The 19,605-nt window shown below is 39.2% G+C and overlaps 1 protein-coding gene across 1 annotated transcript in view; it reads left to right on the forward strand.

Moving 5' to 3' along the window:
* Nucleotides 1-19,605, forward strand: part of ipo11 (importin 11) — a 179,150-nt gene that overhangs the window by 57,554 nt on the left and 101,991 nt on the right. Inside the window, exons 16-20 of the mRNA XM_066711430.1 lie at nucleotides 6,187-6,313; nucleotides 13,614-13,647; nucleotides 14,010-14,050; nucleotides 14,534-14,650; nucleotides 16,495-16,608. Of these exons, the coding sequence (XP_066567527.1) occupies nucleotides 6,187-6,313; nucleotides 13,614-13,647; nucleotides 14,010-14,050; nucleotides 14,534-14,650; nucleotides 16,495-16,608 (433 nt within the window). The remainder of the gene's footprint in view (nucleotides 1-6,186; nucleotides 6,314-13,613; nucleotides 13,648-14,009; nucleotides 14,051-14,533; nucleotides 14,651-16,494; nucleotides 16,609-19,605) is intronic.

Here is a 19,605-nt window from a genome sequence, read left to right on the forward strand (position 1 = left end):
GAAAGAACCGAAAATGTACGTCTGGATTCTACGAACACAGCATGCCTGTACAATACACTTAATAAAGTGCCTCTACAAAACACTTACTTTTATTAGTGATTTAGTGAGTCTATAAAATGATTAATACAGTAGTCTGTTTGCATGTCAGGAGTACATATTAACGGGGCATATTTAAAGAGAGGGTTGAAGTAAAGTTTAGATATGATTGGCATTGGCAGGAATTATTTTTTGTTGGCGTCTTCTGCGCTAAGACAGATAAGCTTCAGTGATTAAAAGGATTGTCACTTTTGAGGGCATCTGTATTGACTTGCCTTAATGTCCTGACAGCAGCTGTCATAATTGGTGACTGTAAGCAAACTGCATTCATTCAGCAATGATGTTATTGAGCCGGTTCATCATTGATACCCAAGGCTGTCACTGGTTGCTGGAATCTCGTGTTTTTGGTGCCAGAGGTTTTTTTCCCCTGTTTTTCAAATCAGATCTCTGTCCCGACCAGTTTTGTCCAGACCATTCAGGTCCTAGTACCCATTGCGGCGATATTAGGTGGCATTTGGATATAATTCAAACTGACAAAACAATCTAAGCATCTACAAAAGGAGACTTGTTCCAACAGCCATCAGCTGTTATATGCAACTTAGATTTTATTCTACTATTGATTTAAAAGTATGTGGCTTTAACACATCTGACCTTCTTCCCCTTATCAAAGTGTGCTGCAGTTAATTTTATTTTAATTTAGTTGTTAATTTGTGTTTTTTACATCTTACTTTGCTTTACAGCTGCAAGGTTTCCCTTACAAAGCATTGGCATTTCTACATGTTTAAGCAAGAAAAACTTCCCTATTACAGTTCAGTGTGTTTCCCCTTAACTGTCTACCCTATTTCTAGTTTTTCTTTCTAGTCTGCTATGACAGAAAGAGGGGAGAGTGAAAGACAGAGAGAAGAATGATAAATGGGTGGCAAATGCATATTTGGCATTCTTGACACATTTCTGAAGTGCCCTTGCTTTGTCAAATAGCCTCCCCTGTTTAACATCTGTTGTGTATCTTATACTGTTGCATTTTCATCTTATTTCCTCCGTATTGAATCCATTTGAAAGTTTATAGTTAGATAACAGGATCCCATAAGTACCCCTGTTTAAGTTGCCGTTTATTTTGTATTTTGTATCCTATGGCTTATGTATAAAAAGCTTTTAGGAGTAGCCAATGCAGCTGTCTGGGCCAATTCAGTAGAACATGGTATTAAACTGAGTTTTGAAGGTGACTTTGAGACTACATGTGCTCACATCTGCTTCCAAATAAATCTCTGAGGAAGCCGATATCTCGATCTCTGAAATGTAGAGAGAGTCGGTAGGGGATTTTCTTTTTAATCTGCCAGTCCTTTAGTTAATCATTTTTCTTTTTCAAGTTGAATTTCTACTAAAAGATAAGTAAAGCTGTATCTTAAAGGTTAAACGGTTGAGAATAGTAAGCACTCGGTGGGTGACTTAATTGGTTAAAAGAAATGCACTTTTTATAACTCTTTCCTTATTATATTTGTTCATACAATGCTTGAAGAGAATTGTTAGTGTGTGTGGTATACATATATTAAATTGTGGCTGATTACATTTAGTATTTTTCTTCAAATAAATTGTGAAATATAGCCGTGTCTGTTTGTGAACGTTGGCGTAGTAAATTATTGGCCCTCATTTAAAGGGATAATGTTACTGGAAAAACTAACGAGCATTCAAATATGAGTTGACATGAATATTTATTAACCCTCTAAAAATGAAATAAAACAAGAGACATTCTTTGCTGCCATGGCATTGCAAATTCACAAACAACTCTCCCCTTTTTTGCAATCAAAGAGGCACATATCGGATCTATAATTAGTCTGTGTGACTTCCGTTCTGAGACCCATTTTCTCATGGGCTGATTTCTTATTTGCAAGGTCTCCCCGGAGGTGGGGGGAGCAATAGTGTTACCGATAAACAATTTAAAACGGCTCCTTGGAATAATACCACGCTGAACTATTACAGACAGCCTCAGGGTTTGTTATAATATCTGTGTGTTACATGTGAATGTGGAATAAATGCTCTGATTGAAAATAAAATATACACGTTGACTTTAGATAGAGAATCTGCATTTGATTTCTGCAGTCAATGCATGTGATCTGAGGAGCACCATCTCATTAATGCCCTGTGTGGGTTTGATTGCCTGAGAGGACAGTATGGCACACTGTGGTAATACCAGAACACATTAGTGTCAGCATGTAGTCTCTGTGCTGGAGTGTGATTGCACAGCCTGTGCTATGAGGTAATAACCATGCTTTATTGCGTGTGTGCATGCCAGACCCCCACCTCCTTTTTGCCTAAAGCCGATATTGTGAGGAATTGACTTTCAAGAAGCTTCAGTGACCTGGGAGTTGAGCTGTAAATTGGATTAGTATGTTCTAGCTTGAAGTTACAATTAAATAAATGAACGAAAACACTGTTTATAACAAAAGCAAGACTTGCGATGCACAAAGCTCAGAATCCGTATCACTCGCTGCTATCGGCCTCGGGTCTAATTGCTCCCGCACTTATTTGGCAGGGCTCAGAAACATGATGTGTAATTAATTTGGGCCCTCAGTGTGCAAATTGTAATGTAATGTAATATATCAAAGGAAATAGGACACTTAAGAAGCAAGCGGTGCCCCAGAGCCTTCTGCCAAAATTAAAATCGCCACCGTCTCCCGGAGCTTTTAATGCCCCGGTTGTGTCTTCGAGCTGGTGTCTCATTAATGCAGCCAGCTCTTTGAAATGGCCCAGCTGGGCGATTCTACCAGGGAGTGTCTGGTAACGGGTATCTCGTGTGTCAGAGTCAAAACCCTTGAATTGAGACCATTTGCTGTCCATACAAACAGTTTTAAAGTAATAGTGTAAGCTTCTGATATCTTTTCTATGGTAATATTTTCTCCTGTGAAATACATGCAGGTGATATACTCCAGACACCTGCAATCAATAATGAGAATCGTTTTGGAATAAGTTACACAGGTAATAGTTTTCAAAGGCCTAGAAAGGGTCTGACCCAATGTCAAACTGCAGTTTATTATGCAACATTTGGAGTATTTCATTTAAATGACACACCAAGCACTTGTAAGTGTTGCTGTACTTCAAGAAAGATCTATTCTTGTGAAGTATTTGGATATAAAGAAAAGTTGGCCGTATTCAAATACAAGCTTATCTCGTCTGGTAGTTTGAGATTCTCTCATTGTTTTAAGTTCAGATACGTTTATTTTATGCCTTAAAAGGACCTGCTCTCAGGCCACTCTTTATGTAACACTGAGAAAAACATTAACTTTTATCTAATATTGCGGTTTGTTTGTGGCAGCAATATTTATCTCTCTGGTGGTGTCAGGGAATTGTACTGAGAAGGAAAGCTGGCCGGGGAAATTGAGGATAAGATAAGCCTACACGAGAGAACCAGTATTTCAACTGTGATTTTTTTAAGAAATAAAACAAATTGTTCTCTTTAAATTAATGATAAGAGGGGAAAAAAAATTAGACAGAATTTGAAATGTACTAAACTGGATATTTTTTGCCACATGGCTACAGAATCTCCAGTTTTTTTTGGCATTCTTCAAAGTGGATTCAAGGTGGGCTTTCTTTAGTACCGTTCAGACCAGAATTGTGAAGGACTTGGGATATTGTTGTCACGTGCACACTTGACGAGTCTTGGCCGTAAACGCCTGTAGCTCTTGCAAAGTTGCAATTAGCCTCCTGTAGCCTCTCTGATCTGTCTCCTTGCTCGGTCAGCCAGTTTGTAGGGACGGCCTGATTTAGGTAGGGTCTTGGTGATGTCATAAACCCTCTACTTCTTAATAATCATCTTGACTCTGCTCCAACGGATATTCATGGCCTTTGATTGATTTTATTTTTATTTTTTTAATATACCCAATCCCTGATCTGTTTCTTTCAGCAATTTTGTCCCGAAGTTCTTTTGAAAGCTCCTTAGTGTTCATGGTCGAGTCTTTGCTTGGAAATGCACGACCCAGTAGAGGGAAGTGCTGAGATTATCCTGAAATTATGTGAATCACTTCAATTTGACACAGGCGGCGGCCACTTAACTTGGCGTGTGATTTTGAAGGCAACTGTTTACACCTGAGCTAATTTAGGAGTGCTATAACAAAGTGGGTGGACACTTATCCAACAATGCTATTTCAGTTTTTAATTTTCATCACGTTTCTTGAATATTTTTTTCACCCTGCAAGTTGTGGGTTAGGATATGTAGATGCATGAAAAAAATACAAAAACTTTACAGACTATAAGGCAACAAAAAGTTAACATTTTGAAATTTGGTTTATTTTCGATAGACACTGTATATAAGTGTAGGCTATGTAAGCATTTGTGTGCGTCTATATATTGAGTTGAATTTTAATCTTTTAAGTCTCAAGGTTAGCTGTTAGTTTTTAATTATGAGCAGTTTTTGTGTGTTCAATCTATTGGCATTCCTCTAATGTTTCAGTTGGGGTTTTTGTCCAGTGGAATCCCAGAACACTCAGAAGTCAGACTTGAAAATATCAGTTAACAGCTGAGCACAGCATTGCCAACAACAGACAAGGCCAATCTCCTCCAACTCCCCTGCCATCCAACACATGCCATTCACACACACCAGCAGGGCGGATGGATGCACTGTAACAGTCTAAACAGCACTTTAAAGTAGCATTAGTCCTAGTGCTCCCTTTTTTAGCATGTAAAAGTAATGTTAGCAGCAGCAACTTTATATCATTAACCCTGTAAGGAGTCTCCTAAACAGCAGCATCTACACCAAGCTGTGTCCTCTGCATTTTTCATCCCTGCTCTTGAATATTTGACCTGATATGTTTGTTACATACAGATTAGTTCTAACGTGCTGGGGCTGTTATGCATAAGGAGAAGAATTTAATCAGACACTAATATTCATGCACTCCAATAAAATGGTTTAATATAACTTTACTAGACTTGTCTCCACTCTGTTTGGCTCGCAGACATGTCTCCACCGTTAAACAGGGAGTTGACAGAGCAGCAGTCCAGATGATTGCTCTTGCGCACGGTCTGCCTGGGGCGTTTGCTTAGCTCGCCTTCACGAGACAGTGTCGCGCACGTTTCACTGGATCATATGTTGGCGACGACGCAGCAAAGCCGGCACGCTCCTCGCTGTGTACACGGCTCTCGGTTTTAATTAGTGTAAGCCTGCCTTCATTAGCATTTGTTAATGAAAGCTGTGAATGAATGTGCTGGTAAAGTGTTTGTCTGGGCTGTGAGGCTTAGTGAGAACAGCGTGATACTTTTATGCAGAAAATGCTTGATCATTTTAAATAATCGCTGTCCTTTTTATTTTTGTTCTCCTTTTCACTTCTAAATATTTTATTTTTATTTGTAGATTCAACCAGTTGCTAATGTCTCAGTTCTCTATGCACTATTTTATTCCATTCACACACAAAAACAACAAAAAAAACATAATTTGTGCTTACTTACTTTTGCACTCATACATTTTTTCTCTTCCTAGTGATTTGGTAGGCTATCCACAGCACTTTCAATTTCAAGAATATTATATAAAAGTAATTTTTTATGCTTACCTTGGGATTTATTTCTTCACACCTGTGTAATAAATCAGTTGGAGTATTACGAGCAAGATCACTAGAGCAGTCGACCATTTCTTTATTTTTCGGTCCAGTTTGTTATCTGAAGTCATGTGGTTTAGGGGAGGGGGGTGTTATTTTATATTTACATTTTGAAGGATTTCTTGCCATGTTCCCCAGTTCAGAGAGCTTTTATACAATGCCTTTAAGACACCTTCGTACATTGCAGAGTTCTGGAGATGGTCAGTTTTGATTTGCTCCTCTTTTTCAGTCTATTCTTCAGCTTGGCGTTCCACGCAGTTTCCTGTCACAGATATCTTCTTTGGTGAAACATGTATTGAGCAGCTCGTATCGATCTTGTGTGTTCAGACCACTGAGAGAGTGTGAGGTTGGCAGGTGAGGGAGCTGTATGGTTTGTGACCTGTGAGTGGCATCTTGGCAAATGTTTTTTTGAAAATCTACAGGTCTGATTTTACAATATACAAATGATTTAAAAAGAAAACGCAGATTTTTGAAGGAGTCACACCAAGGTAAAGAGAAGAATTTGGCCAGTTGGATAATGAATCCCAATTAAATATATGCGTTCATACCTCATTTTCTTTATCAACAGGTACAAGTTGATTCGGAGGAGGGTGATTTGGCTGGTTGGACAGTGGATTTCTGTGAAATTCAAGTCCGAGTTAAGACCCCTGCTATACGAAGCCATCCTGAATTTGATGCAGGATCCCGATCTTGTGGTGAGTTTCGTCATCAGTGTGAACATGTATAGAAGCAATAACACTATAAAGGTCTCGTAATGGCAGACACCCATCGAGATTTGGCAAAGCTTTTCTTTAAAGCTTGTTGAGGGCAATTATTGGGGTGTTTCTTTGCAAATGTTGTAAGTTAAAATCAAAACAAACACAAGCTAAACTTTTTGGGGAAAAAAAATAGAAAATACTGTATAATGAAATAATCAAAATTGACAGTAAAGTTTGTTTAACTTTAAATTCGGCACAATATGAAAGCATTCGAACAGGCCGTAAGAAGGACCAGCAATACCACGCTTGACGCAGTCTGTCAAAGCTTTTTTCAGAAATGGCGTAAACCACTTATTTTAGTGCTCTGACGAACGGCTCAAAAAATCCACAGGAGTGATGCTTTTAACTGGCAGGCCATAATATAATTTGAGCTTTAATTAGGAGCCTAGAGAGGTACATAAAGTACCCGATCCACAGGGTGCAGGTCTGGATTTCCTCTTAAAACAATTTTATATAAGCACATTGATTGCTTAGTGTGAAAAGATTTTGTTTGGCATATGTGGTGATTAAAGGCTCTTAGTTTTTTATATGTATTGCTTCTTTTGGTCTCCAACATTAAGCACCCATGGATATGAGAAGATGATTCTCTCCATTCTCTCCGGGTTCGACCATAATTCAGCATCAGTAAATCATGTATTATTCTTGCGTGTCGATCGTAGTCGGACAGAGACATAAAAGTAACGTAAAGAGTTTTAAGGATTACAATTTAGAATAAGGAAACTGTAATCCTGTCCAGTAAAACAATTGACTTTGTTCTTTGATGAAGATTATCTTGGGTACAGGCTTTTGACTTTGCCCTCTTGCCATTGTTGTTGGGAATTAGTAAATGGCAGACAAACAGAAATAATGCATTATTGCAATACCCAATTCAACATGAATCTAACTCTCAAGTTTTCCTTATTCTGGTTGTGTGTTTGTTCGGTTAATTTATAAAAAAAAAAAAAAAAAAAAAAACTATTTTGGATAAAATAACAAAACCGTTAACAGCGTCAACCTGCTGTGATTGCGGTCTGTAAAAGATGTTCAGAAATGATGGGAGAATATTCTAAAACAAATGTTTCAGAGGAAACCGCCCTCAAAACACACAAATGGAGCACAGGATTGGTTATTGAAGTCTGTGGGGAGGGGTCTCGATGTTTTGGGGAATTGCTGGTGGGTGGAACAGCTTAGTATGTTAGCCAATGGGAGGATCCTTCTGTCAGCCTCAGTCACTATTGCTGTAGTCTCGGACCAGAAGTTTCAGTGGAAAGTCTATCAGAAAGATGGATCTGTATGCAACTGCCTAACTTGAATTAGACTAGTGTCAAACTGTCAAATTAAGACTAGTCTAATGGTTAAGACTAGTCTAATATATTTGTATGCAAGTGGCCCCAGCTATCTACTATAGAACATGCAGTTAAGGAAATAACTGATCTTCACAGACTGGGTACAATTGAGGAAGAAGAAAAAAGCATCCAAAATCCTATCACCCATAAGCAAAGGAAGCCCGTCTCACAGTTTGCCACATCTCCGCTGTCTGTGGAGCGGTTAGCAGGCAGCCCCAGTGACTGTGCTGCCAGTTTTGTGCAGGTGCAGGGGTTCAGCCAGGCAGCAGGCTGCGGCGCGGGGCGGCCACACAATTTCACATCGACCAGCCAGACTGGGAATATGAGACAGTGATTCAGCTGCCTTTCCAGGGCAGGAAATTAATTGGGAATTATCACTGATACTGCCAACCCGACAAACACCTGCCCGTTCAGGGGGAAGAAACAAAACAACAAAAAAACTGTTCAGGACCTGAGAAAGTCTGGTGTGATTCAGCAGGCCTTACCTCAGGGCTTATCTCACAAACACGTTGCTCCTCTTAAGGTATTGTCAAATCAGGAAATCCAACCTTGCACTTTTAATGCAGCCACCGCATGAGGTCATTGTAGCTTCCATAATGGGTAGAGCAATACACCAACGAGCCAGTGTGAAATAATGGCTTCCTTTTCATTAATGGTGTGTACGTAAGTATCAACAAACCTTTAGACCTAAGATAACACTTTCACCGTAACATCACCTCTCTGATCGTGTGATTAATATGTGCTTCACGACTAGATTATCAATTTCAAATATTTGTAGTGAGAACTCTAAAAGATGTCTCTTCAATCTGTAAATATATGCTGAAGATGACACGTTCTCCTCGAAGTTGTTAAAAAGCCAAACTTTTCATGTACGGCTTAAAATACTTTCCTGAACGCAGGTCACGATTTATGAGCAATTTGCATCCATAAGTTCAGACACGATAGGCATGTATACATCTGAGTGTGTTCACTTCTTATACCCGTAATTAACTGTGTAGTTACATGAAGATGGGTCACAAGAAGTCATGTACTAAAAGCTGACTTCTGTAGTAATTAAAGATGAAAAGCTACAGTGAGGGGAAAAAAGTATTTGATCCCCTGCTGATTTTGAAAGTTTGCCCACTGACAAAGAAATGATCAGTCTATAATTTTAATGGTAGGTGTATTTTAACAGTGAGAGACAGAATAACAACAAAATCCAGAAAAAACACATTTCAAAAAAGTTATACATTGATTTGCATGTTAATGAGGGAAATAAGTATTTGACCCCTTCGACTTAGTACTTGGTTGCAAAACCCTTGTTGGCGATCACAGAGGTCAGACGTTTCTTGTAGTTGGCCACCAGGTTTGCACACATCTCAGGAGGGATTTTGTCCCACTCCTCTTTGCAGATCCTCTCCAAGTCATTAAGGTTTGAGGCTGACGTTTGGCAACTCGAACCTTCAGCTCCCTCCACAGATTTTCTATGGGATTAAGGTCTGGAGACTGGCTAGGCCACTCCAGGACCTTAATGTGCTTCTTCTTGAGCCACTCCTTTGTTGAATTGGCTGTGTGTTTTGGGTCATTGTCATGCTGGAATACCCATCCACAACCCATTTTCAATGCCCTGGCTGAGGGAAGGAGGTTCTCACCCAAGATTTGACGGTACATGGCCCCGTCCATCGTCCCTTTGATGCGGTGCAGTTGTCCTGTCCCCTTAGCAGAAAAACACCCCCAAAGCATAATGTTTCCACCTCCATGTTTGATGGTGGGGATGGTGTTCTTGGGGTCATTCCTCCTCCTCCAAACACGGCAGGTTGAGTTGATACCAATGAGCTCGATTTTGGTCTCATCTGACCACAACACTTTCACCCAGTTCTCCTCTGAATCATTCAGATGTTGGCAAACTTCAGACGGGCCTGTACATGTGCTTTCTTGAGCAGGGGGACCTTGTGGGCGCTGCAGGATTTCAGTCCTTCACGGCATAGTGTGTTACCAATTGTTTTCTTGGTGACTATGGTCCCAGCTGCCTTGAGATCATTAACAAGATCCTCCCGTGTAGTTCTGGGCTGATTCCTCACCGTTCTCATGATCATTGAAACTCCACGAGGTGAGATCTTGCATGGAGCCCCGGACCAAGGGAGACTGACAGTTATTTTGTGTTTCTTCCATTTGCGAATAGTCGCACCAACTGTTGTCACCTTCTCACCAAGCTGCTTGGCGATGGTCTTGTAGCCCATTCCAGCCTTGTGTAGGTCTACAATCTTGTCCCTGACATCCTTGGACAGCTCTTTGGTCTTGGCCATGGTGGAGAGTTTGGAATCTGATTGATTGATTGCTTCTGTGGACAGGTGTCTTTTATACAGGTAACGAGCTGAGATTAGGAGCACTCCTTTAAGAGAGTCTCAGCTCGTTACCTGTATAAAAGACACCTGGGAGCCAGAAATCTTGCTGATTGATAGGGGATCAAATAGTTTTTTCCCTCACTGTATATCACTGTTTTCTTTAATGTATTTTAACTAGAGGACTTCTGTATTTTTGTGTGCTGCCATTGAATATAGCAGAATCGCATTTTATGTCTTTGAAATAGATGTGTTTTTTGTAGTGTAGTTTTCAAGGGACAAGTACAAACCTCAGTGCCGCAGATACAACCCCTATTTCAGGCTGCTTCAGGCAAATCTCCCTTATGTCAGATCTATCCAGCCGAGGTTTCTACCTTCCACCCCGAGATGCCAAACTGTTTCCTGGGCAACGCGCACGGTGCGAGAAAGGGCACAGAAGTTAATATTGTGATATCGGTATTATAGTAAAAGGCATGTGAATTGAGATTTCTCGACAGTGTGGACTGCAAACTCAGACAGAATGTGTAGTTTTATAACTTCCAGAAAAGCAGAATGTCAATGAAAGGATGAAAAGTGAAATGTCAGTGTCTGATTGCTGGCACTATAAACGAACTCGCTTTGGTATAAACTGTGCTTTTGTACCTTTATCACTGTAACATAAAGGTAATCTTTTTTAAACCTATATAAAGATGACGACAACAACCTACCTTAGAATTATACTGGACTTTTAGTTGTAATTGATGCAATTATGTCTGTCAATCTCTTCTTTGAATTTGTCTCTAAAACTGAGAAATAACAAGGAGGAAAAACATTTTAATATATTGCTTTCGAGATATATATTTATATATATCTATATTTAACTGGAGGTTGTGTTGTATATTAAATGTAAATGGGAAACCGTCCAAGAAGCTGCTGTTTTCAACCAAAGGCTCACATTGCTATGCTACTGCAGTGTTTAATATACTGCCAGGTAATGAAAATAAATATTACTTCAAGAAATGAAACGATTCTTAAAAAAAAAAAAATGTTGTTTACCCATAAACTCTGTTTTTATTGTACATAAGCATTTATTAAAAAATGCATTTAATAATGAAGAATTAAAATAAAATGTACATACTGAATTTAGTTTGCGTAAGAACTTCATCTGCTTTTAAAAGTTGCCACCTTTGAAGTACAATTGCTTTATTATTTTAAACATGTATAGAGTGTGAAAATGCAAATGTAAGTAAGAACACATATGATGTTGTATTATTGCATTTATTTTTGTTCATGTGCGCTCACCGTTTGAGATCATATAATTATGTGGATGAGAATGGCTCTTAAGAAATTTTAAGTTCTGGTTTCATAGCAGCAGTTATTTGCTTTGCTTGAATCTCTGAGGAACAGAAATCATCTGCTCTTTTCCTGAGATGTTTGTTAGAATTGTAAACTGTCGGCAGTGTAATAACTCTTAAGAGCGAATTGCTCAGCGGCATCGTGCGCCGTTCTGGTTGATCTTTTGACGCTTAGTGTCTTGAACTCGGTCGGATCAGTCGGATGTCATTTTGATGAGTGCATAGTGTATGGATACTTTAAATAAGCACGACAAGAACCTTGGGGGAAGTCGAGTTTAAACAAATAGAAAAAGAATACAAAAAAGAAATTATTTAATTGATTCATTGGTTCTTCTCCCAGGTCAGTGTTGGCCCTCAGGCCAGTGACCTTTGTTTACTCTGTTGCTTTACTGAATATTACAAAGCAGAATGACTTCATTTATTCCTTATTAAGGTTCATGCTATATGTCAAAAAATGCACAGTTACATGTTCTGTACATTTTGAATGTATATATTTACTCATGAACTCTAAATCAACTCTGCAGGCTTGAGTAGGTTGAGTGGGTTTTTCAGCTTTTCACAGAAAACGGGGTGGAAAAAACGACAACAAAACACTTTAACCTCAAATGTGTTCTCTGTTTGACAGGTATTTTGTTGTCAGGTGAAAAACTAGAGTCTTTGTGACAGGCCTAGTAAAGTTATGTTTTGGGGCTTTTTTGCTTTATTTAGTTTTTAACAATTCTCAATTTGTGTACAACAGAAGGTTTAATTAGCCTAATTGTAATATAATAGCAGTGTTCTGGATGGGAGACGAGCCAATTAATAACATCATCAAAATAAAAAGGATTGGTAATGGATTAGATTTAGACTTTATACTTGCTTGGAGACTTCATTTCCTCTCTTTTATTTGATGTAGCTTTTGCCACATTTATTGAAACTTCAGATAGATGGATGTTCTTTTAAACTGAGTCACGGCTGCAAATGGGTGCCCTTTTCTACCTTTTGAAAGTGTAGGCATTATTAGTTTATCATTGCAGGAAGAAAGTGGTCTGTTAAGTTCTGCCTTGATTATAATGAATAGGTTGACAGTTTATAGGATAAATGTATTTCAGACAATTATTTCTTAAATATGAGCAAGTAAATTATTGGAATAATCCCTAGGTGTTTTTTTGGGTCAAAAGTGATTGAGTACAATGCGGCTTCATTTGGGATCCCCTTGGGGAGATGAACATGCATTTATTCTAAAATCAAGTCTAGTTGGACCCCGATTCTTCAGTTTCTTTTTAAAATTTGTACAAAATGTAACACAAATGAATACATTGCATAAAAAGCGACAGAAGCTCATATTACTGAAGTGTGATTGGATGGCCCTGATATGAAGGAAAGATGCCATAAGCCGTGGCCCTCCAGACTAAAAAATGACCTGGCGAAATGTCTCATTCCTCATCCTCTGTCGCTGCCTGCTCTTCTGAATGTAGATGACTGAGCCCTTTTACGAAATCCCACTTCATATTCATAAACAGAGGCACATAATAGGTGGTAGAGCAGTAAATTAGTTTTCCTTGCAAATGCTATGAAGCAATCACATCTTTGCTGCCAGCGACCATATTAGAGACTAGGGTCATTATAATTTTAAAAATTGTATTTTTCTCAGACCTACCTCGAGTTAAAAATGATAACGATCTTAGTAAAATCATTCTTCTGCTGCTCATTAAAACTAATTATCATCAGTGTGTTGCACTGCTGTCATTTTGATAGGGCTTTGAGCATCAATGTATTTCTGTCTTTGTACCGACCTCCCCAGGTGAACGGGGGCGTGGCCTGTGCAGCACTCTGACAGGAAGTTGTCATCAAAACCTTTGATACGGTTTATAAATACCGGTCTTCCCAACAAACTGCGTGTGCGGTTTATTCACAGAAATAGTATGAGAGTGATTAAAACACCCAAACTGAGCAGATTTTGCTCTGTGGTGCAGTCACGCTCGCTTCACAGGAAAGGGAATTTAAACAGGATGCTGTCACCTGGTGAAGGTCCCAGGCTTTTATAGACAGCAGTGCTCTGTGACATAAGCTGTGGGCGCCAGTTACTGAGCGTCAACCATCTGCCTGCTTGGCATCCGAAACAGATGGTTTGATATTGTACCTTTTGCCTTCCGTATGGGGCTAATTGTCCATTGTCAATAGTAATAAAGAAAAAATTTAAAGTGCAAGAAAAATAATTGTTTGAAACTGACATCGATCTCTCTGCTTCCCTTGTTGTTTTTTCTCGCCCCCGCAGGTCCGCATTGAGACGGCCACAACACTAAAGCTTAATATCCTTTCTACCTATTTTATACAACTGTGGGTACTTGATTAAAGAATATATAAAAAAAAAAACATGACAAAATCAACCTTTATAAATGTATAAATCCGATGTTAAACGGTGTTGCAGCATTACTATATTGTTTTGAGATGCTTATTTGCAATTTTTTTAAGGTAATCCTGAATTACTTATGTAGTGACACACTTGCTTTACTTTTTATTTAACTTTTTACCTCTAAAGCACTTGGCTGTGTTTTTTCTTGATTAACTTGAGAACCAGCAAACATGGTAAACAATGTGAAAACTACTGCTTTTCTCATCACTACACCCTTTCTCCTCTGTCTGAACTGTGATTTCCTTAACATCTGATCACCTGTTGATGACTTTGAATTCAGGACAGACCAGTTCTTACCGGTGAGTCTTTTCTCTTCAGTCCTCCATCGCTGCACGACCCTCCGGTTTTCTTCCATCGCCGATCTTCAGTACTTAATTGAACTAATTATTTGGGTATTAAGTCCAATCATCCTTTACTTCCAGGTGTTAATTGGTTCGCTAATTGAAAGTTATATCTTAAACTGCCAGCACTGTAGCCCTCAGGACCAGAGATCTAATGAGCTCAGATATTCCCAGGAGAAACCAAATTGAACAAACTGACAGAAAACAATACAGAGCAAACAAACAGACTAACAACATACAAAGCTTTCTGTGTTGAATGTGGGCTATTCCTGCTCCTTTATTTAATTTTATATGAGGGTCTTTCTGTCTGTCTCTCTACCCTTTGTGTTGTGACCGATTTTTTTTCAGCACTTTTGTAAAACGCTATTTTACATGTTATTGAATTATGTATGCTTATTTTATTTTTATTTGTTTTATCTCTCCATATATGTTATTTTTAAGTATCTGGAGTCCATTTTTAGCCTCCTCTTCCAGCTGCTTCAGCAAGTGACCGAATGTGATACGAAAATGCAAGTCCTCCACGTGATATCCTGTGTCATCGAAAGAGTCAGCATGCAGGTGCGTTGTACATGAAAAACAGCGGGGACTTGTCTGATTCATTACTTTACATGAACTTAAAAAAGTAGCAAAAATTATAGTACTCTGAAAATTGACCACTTTAGCGTACTATAAATCGCACAGGAAATTGAATTTTTGCAATTAAAAAAACAACAGCTTTGTAACACTTTAACAGCTGGATATTTTATTAGTACAAAAACAAGGTAGCTCACATTAAGTTTAAAAAGAATTTCAGAAACCTCTATGTGTTGTATTTTGTGGAAAGCTATTACTGTAGGTATCTTTCCTATGTATCAGAAAGTTTTCCATTTGTTGCACTATAGTTTAACTCCTGAAAAGTCTGTGCACTTACTGAGTTATGTTTAACTTCAAATCCCAGATCTTAAGCAATTATCATTATAAAAGAGATTTTATACCGTCCAACAATTCAGATACTCCGTTATTGTTTACTTACATTTTCCCTCAAGTGCATAAAAAAAGTCTTAATAACTTGAGATGTGTGTATAAAAACAATGTAAGTAATTGTATCTGTGTTTGTGAAAAGTGGCAGAGGCATGTGTTGTGTAAGAATTACTCATTTAGGTCACAAATAATGAATATGTTAATCGGTTGTTTGTGGTGGAGCTTGCAGTGCGATGCAGATTTGGAAAGATTAGTGCCTATCAACTCAAACAAAGCAAAAATATATTATCCCATTATAACTCAGATACAGCTTACGCGTTTTCCAAGGGTGAATAATAATGGACTCTTGCTCATTGTATCAGGCCCAACAGTGAGCTCTCTCTGTCCATAAGAACATAAGAAAGTTTACAAACGAGAGGGGGCCATTCGACCCATCGTGCTCGTTTGGTGTTCAAAAACAAGGTTCAAAAACTCTGCCTTGTCTATCGAAGTTTGTTTGAAGCAGACCCGTAATCATTAGAAACGAACGCACATGTTCACGTTCCAGGGAGGTATTGTTAAAGGTCTGACATGACGGAGATTTCAATACGTATTGGAAGAAGCAGCAATACTTCATATTTGTGTGCTTGACAAGAGTGGCAGTGAATGTTCAATATCAGGTTCGTTATAATCCAGTGTTGCAACCTAATACGGATTTATACCCAGTCCTGTGTGGGGTTCACAAATACCGTAAAAAACTCAATTTTGTTAGACAGTACTGTCGATCCAATGCCAGAGATGCTTAATTCCCCATTTGACACAGGGGTCAGTGTGCATTGTGTGTAAAACTGTCGGCTCTTAGTTCATCCAGCCTCACTGGATTGTTGACATCCTGAAGGGAAGAAAGTAATTATACACATTTTGTTATAACTTGATAAATGCCCTGTAGGTCTTTCAGTGGTGCCTTTGATGGTCTGCAATATGAAGTCTGAGTGTGCAATTACTGCGGATTTGTCAATACGGCACAGTGGGCGTCTCCTCGTGACAGTGTCAGTTGTGCATATCCAAATCTGACCTCACCTCATTTGGACTCGGGCTACACAGTCACTGCTTCACATAGTCCAAATAAAACTAAATGATCTAATTTGTATTAACAAGGATTTTCCTTTTTTTATCTATTTTAGACTTGATTTGTAACCAGTTTATAATACAATATTATAGTGTTAAATATGACTTAGTCATTTCTAATTAGTTTTGCTATGAGTCAAGCATCTTACTGCAGACCACTTTGTGCAGAAACTGTACAATTTAAATGCGTTGAGTTTTTTTTAGGCTTAACTTTTTTTTCTTCTTCCTTTTTCAAGACAGGGAATGTCTGGTTGGGAAACAAATGTCAGTCTTCACTCTGAGAAACATAACCCAGCTCTGCTGCTGACCGGACATGTCCTGCTTGTGTCTCGTAGATCCGGCCCTACGTGGGCTGCCTGGTGCAGTACCTGCCCCTGCTGTGGAAGCAGTCGGAGGAACACAACATGCTGCGCTGTGCCATCCTCACCACGCTGGTGCATCTGGTTCAGGTACGCCACTCGAACTGAGCTCAGCACCTTGTCACCAAGCATACTGTGCGTGGGTATATATATATTGTGGCACTGTGGGGGGGTGGGCTCTTGAAATAGATGCAATAGCGGGGAACACATATGGAGTGGGAATTGGCAGCGTCCACTTCAATGCATCCATATTTGTGCTGCGTCTACATGGGTGGGTTGATCAAGGAAGATGGCAGGATTTAAGAATAAAAGGTATGTATTTAGTATAACGGAAGGATAGTATATGTGAGAATTTCAGCTTGATTCCTCTCACAACAGTGAGTTTATTCCTCTGAACCCCTGATGTGTTGGAGTCGCCTCGATGACACTGTGTTTGCCTTGTCCACTGCTGTGTCATTCCAAGCATCTCTTGCCTAATAGCTGCACCCCCCTCCAGGCTTCCCCTGTTTTCACCTTCATAATGTTGACATTTTCTGAAGCCCACACTGCTAATTTATGCTCATTAAGGATCGTTTTGCTCTTGCGGCAACATCTGAGGTGAGATTGTGAAGCAGTGTGTGACTTTTTATAAAGCAAAATCATGCTTCACCCTGGCGGTGGCTGAGCTCATTTGCATACACAGGGACCTGAAAATTAAAAGCAATGTGTCAGCCTGGCAGTATTTACCCACAGGCTGTTGTCTGCTGTAAGGGAATAGTTTGCTTATTTTCAATAAAAGTAGTTTAAGGCCCTTTCATTTTGTACTGTGTTGTTTCTAACTTTGCTCGCAGTCCAAAAATACTGCCATCATTTTTGTTTGGAAGTCCCCAAGCCAGATATATCGCCATGCGCCTTAATGGGTTCATCAGAACGCTGGCATAGATTCATTCATGGCATATGCAAAGTTAGAATTAAAATCTGTTGTATGGGCTTTTGCTTTTTTTATTTTTTTTGTGGATGCTTTTTGACTTTCAAAGAAAAGTTCATAGAAATGTTTGCACATTATAACAAGAAGTCCTCACTCTTACTCTCTGGAAAGTTAGACAGACAAATATTTCTACTGCATAGTAGCAAACTCGCCACAAATGACACACGATTAAACTTCTATTGAACGAGAGCCGTTAACTGCGGCTGCACAGCTCTTTGCCAGCTTGCTGTTCTACATTTACACAAATCCAAACCTCTTCATGTCCCGAGTCAGTCAGGTTCTGTGGAGCATGAATTCTGTCTTGATTAACATTTCTTCTGAGGCTATTTCAGTCAAATTCGGCTGATTTCAAGGGTCTCTAAATTGCTTGTCACTCACGCGCGTTGTCAGCGGATTCTTGCTCGTTCCTGTAATCAGTGTAAGATGCCGAGAAGGAAATCTCTATAACGATCTCAGGATTCACAATAAAGAATGATACCCATTCTATACGTTCTCTCGTTTAATTAAGCAGCTCCTTTGGTTGGAATTAAAGGCTGAATATGTTGAATTTAATCAACGTACTTCCCACTTTTGTGCCATTGTCAGTTATGGGGGTCAGGAGGGGGGTGGTGTCGCTTACAATGCCTAAGAGTAGAGCGGTGTCATCGACTCTAGAGTCCCAGGCACCAAGTTGGCCTGCTGGCTTTCATTTATGTACAACAGGGAGTCAACACGAGGATCAGGATTCCCTCAGAAATCCCTCCACTATTGATCCACCAGATCATTGTAGCAAAGCAAAGTACACGAGTCTCCGCCAGCAACGGTTTTCTTACATTCGTTTTTTTGGGTCGGTCAATATTTTAATCGTATTGTTTTAACACCCTTCTTCCTTTCAATATAGTATCAGAGAGTATGCATAGATTTGCAAATGTAATATAATCTCTCCCATCATTAGGAAAATAATAGGTTCTCCCTGCACACTAGAGGAAGTTTGTGCAGTTTGTGCCCAGGGAGGGTGGGAACTAACATAATTTTAGTGTTACACTCGATGGATGTCTGGCTGATTATTTCCTCCCTCTGTTTATTTAACAAGATTGTTTCTTGTGGTTTTGGAAGAACGTCAGTAAGCAATATGTGAATGGAATTGCGAGGCACTGTTAACTCCCCCAAAGCATTGGAAATCAGCAGGAGAGTGACATTTTCACAGCCAGCATAGTGCGAATGTTATTAAAGATAAGACATGAACCTCACGGGGTGTGTCATAATAAATGTTGCCCTCAGACCTCGTTGAATAATAATCTGCATGAGAAGCTCAAGTATTTGCTCAGATTTTTAATTGTTTCCATTGAAGTTTGACTGTTGCTGAAGTTCGCGGCATTGAGATCTCCCAATAAAAATTGTGATAAATAGTATCTTAGATAGTGGATAATGGGAATCAAGGGATGTTGCCACTTTGTCATGACTGTATGCATTTACTTAATCATATGTACTGTGTGTGTGTGTGATATATATATATATATATATATATATATATGTATGTATGTATGTATGTATGTATGTATGTGTATATATATATATATATATATATATATATATGTGAAAAGGCTCTTCTGTACCTTTTCCACTACCCCGTGCCCCCCTACAGCCATCATTGTAGCCCATGTTTACTAGCATTGCGGTGTTCTCTAATGCATGTTTAGGTTTTTAATTGAAACATGAATGCAGTTTGTTGCGGTAGAATATATATATATTTTATCTCTGTCGCTAAATCTATATCTGTGCTGCAGGAAGTCTTGGAGTATTTAAACTTGTCTAAACTTACAGAGCAGGAGGGGGCTTTGGCGTGTCTCGTTGTTTCCCTCTGTTGTGAATCCTGGAGTGTGAGTGGGGGCGTGCGCGCCATGCCGCGTTCCTGCTTTTCAGGGTGTGCACTACTGAGTGCCACTGCATGTATTAGTGTTGGAAGCTGTTATTATTGGAGGGGTGGGAGTACTCGCACCCTGAATAATATTACCTCAGGAGGGAACTCTGGTGTCTCTACTATGTAACTTACTTTACTCTTTATACATGAGAATCTACTGGACTGTCAAATTCTTTTTGGTTAATTTGTTTATTTTCTTAGCTGGCTACCCCTGTATCCA

Source organism: Amia ocellicauda, chromosome 8 (genome assembly GCF_036373705.1).
Source record: "Amia ocellicauda isolate fAmiCal2 chromosome 8, fAmiCal2.hap1, whole genome shotgun sequence".
Taxonomy (NCBI): domain Eukaryota; kingdom Metazoa; phylum Chordata; class Actinopteri; order Amiiformes; family Amiidae; genus Amia; species Amia ocellicauda.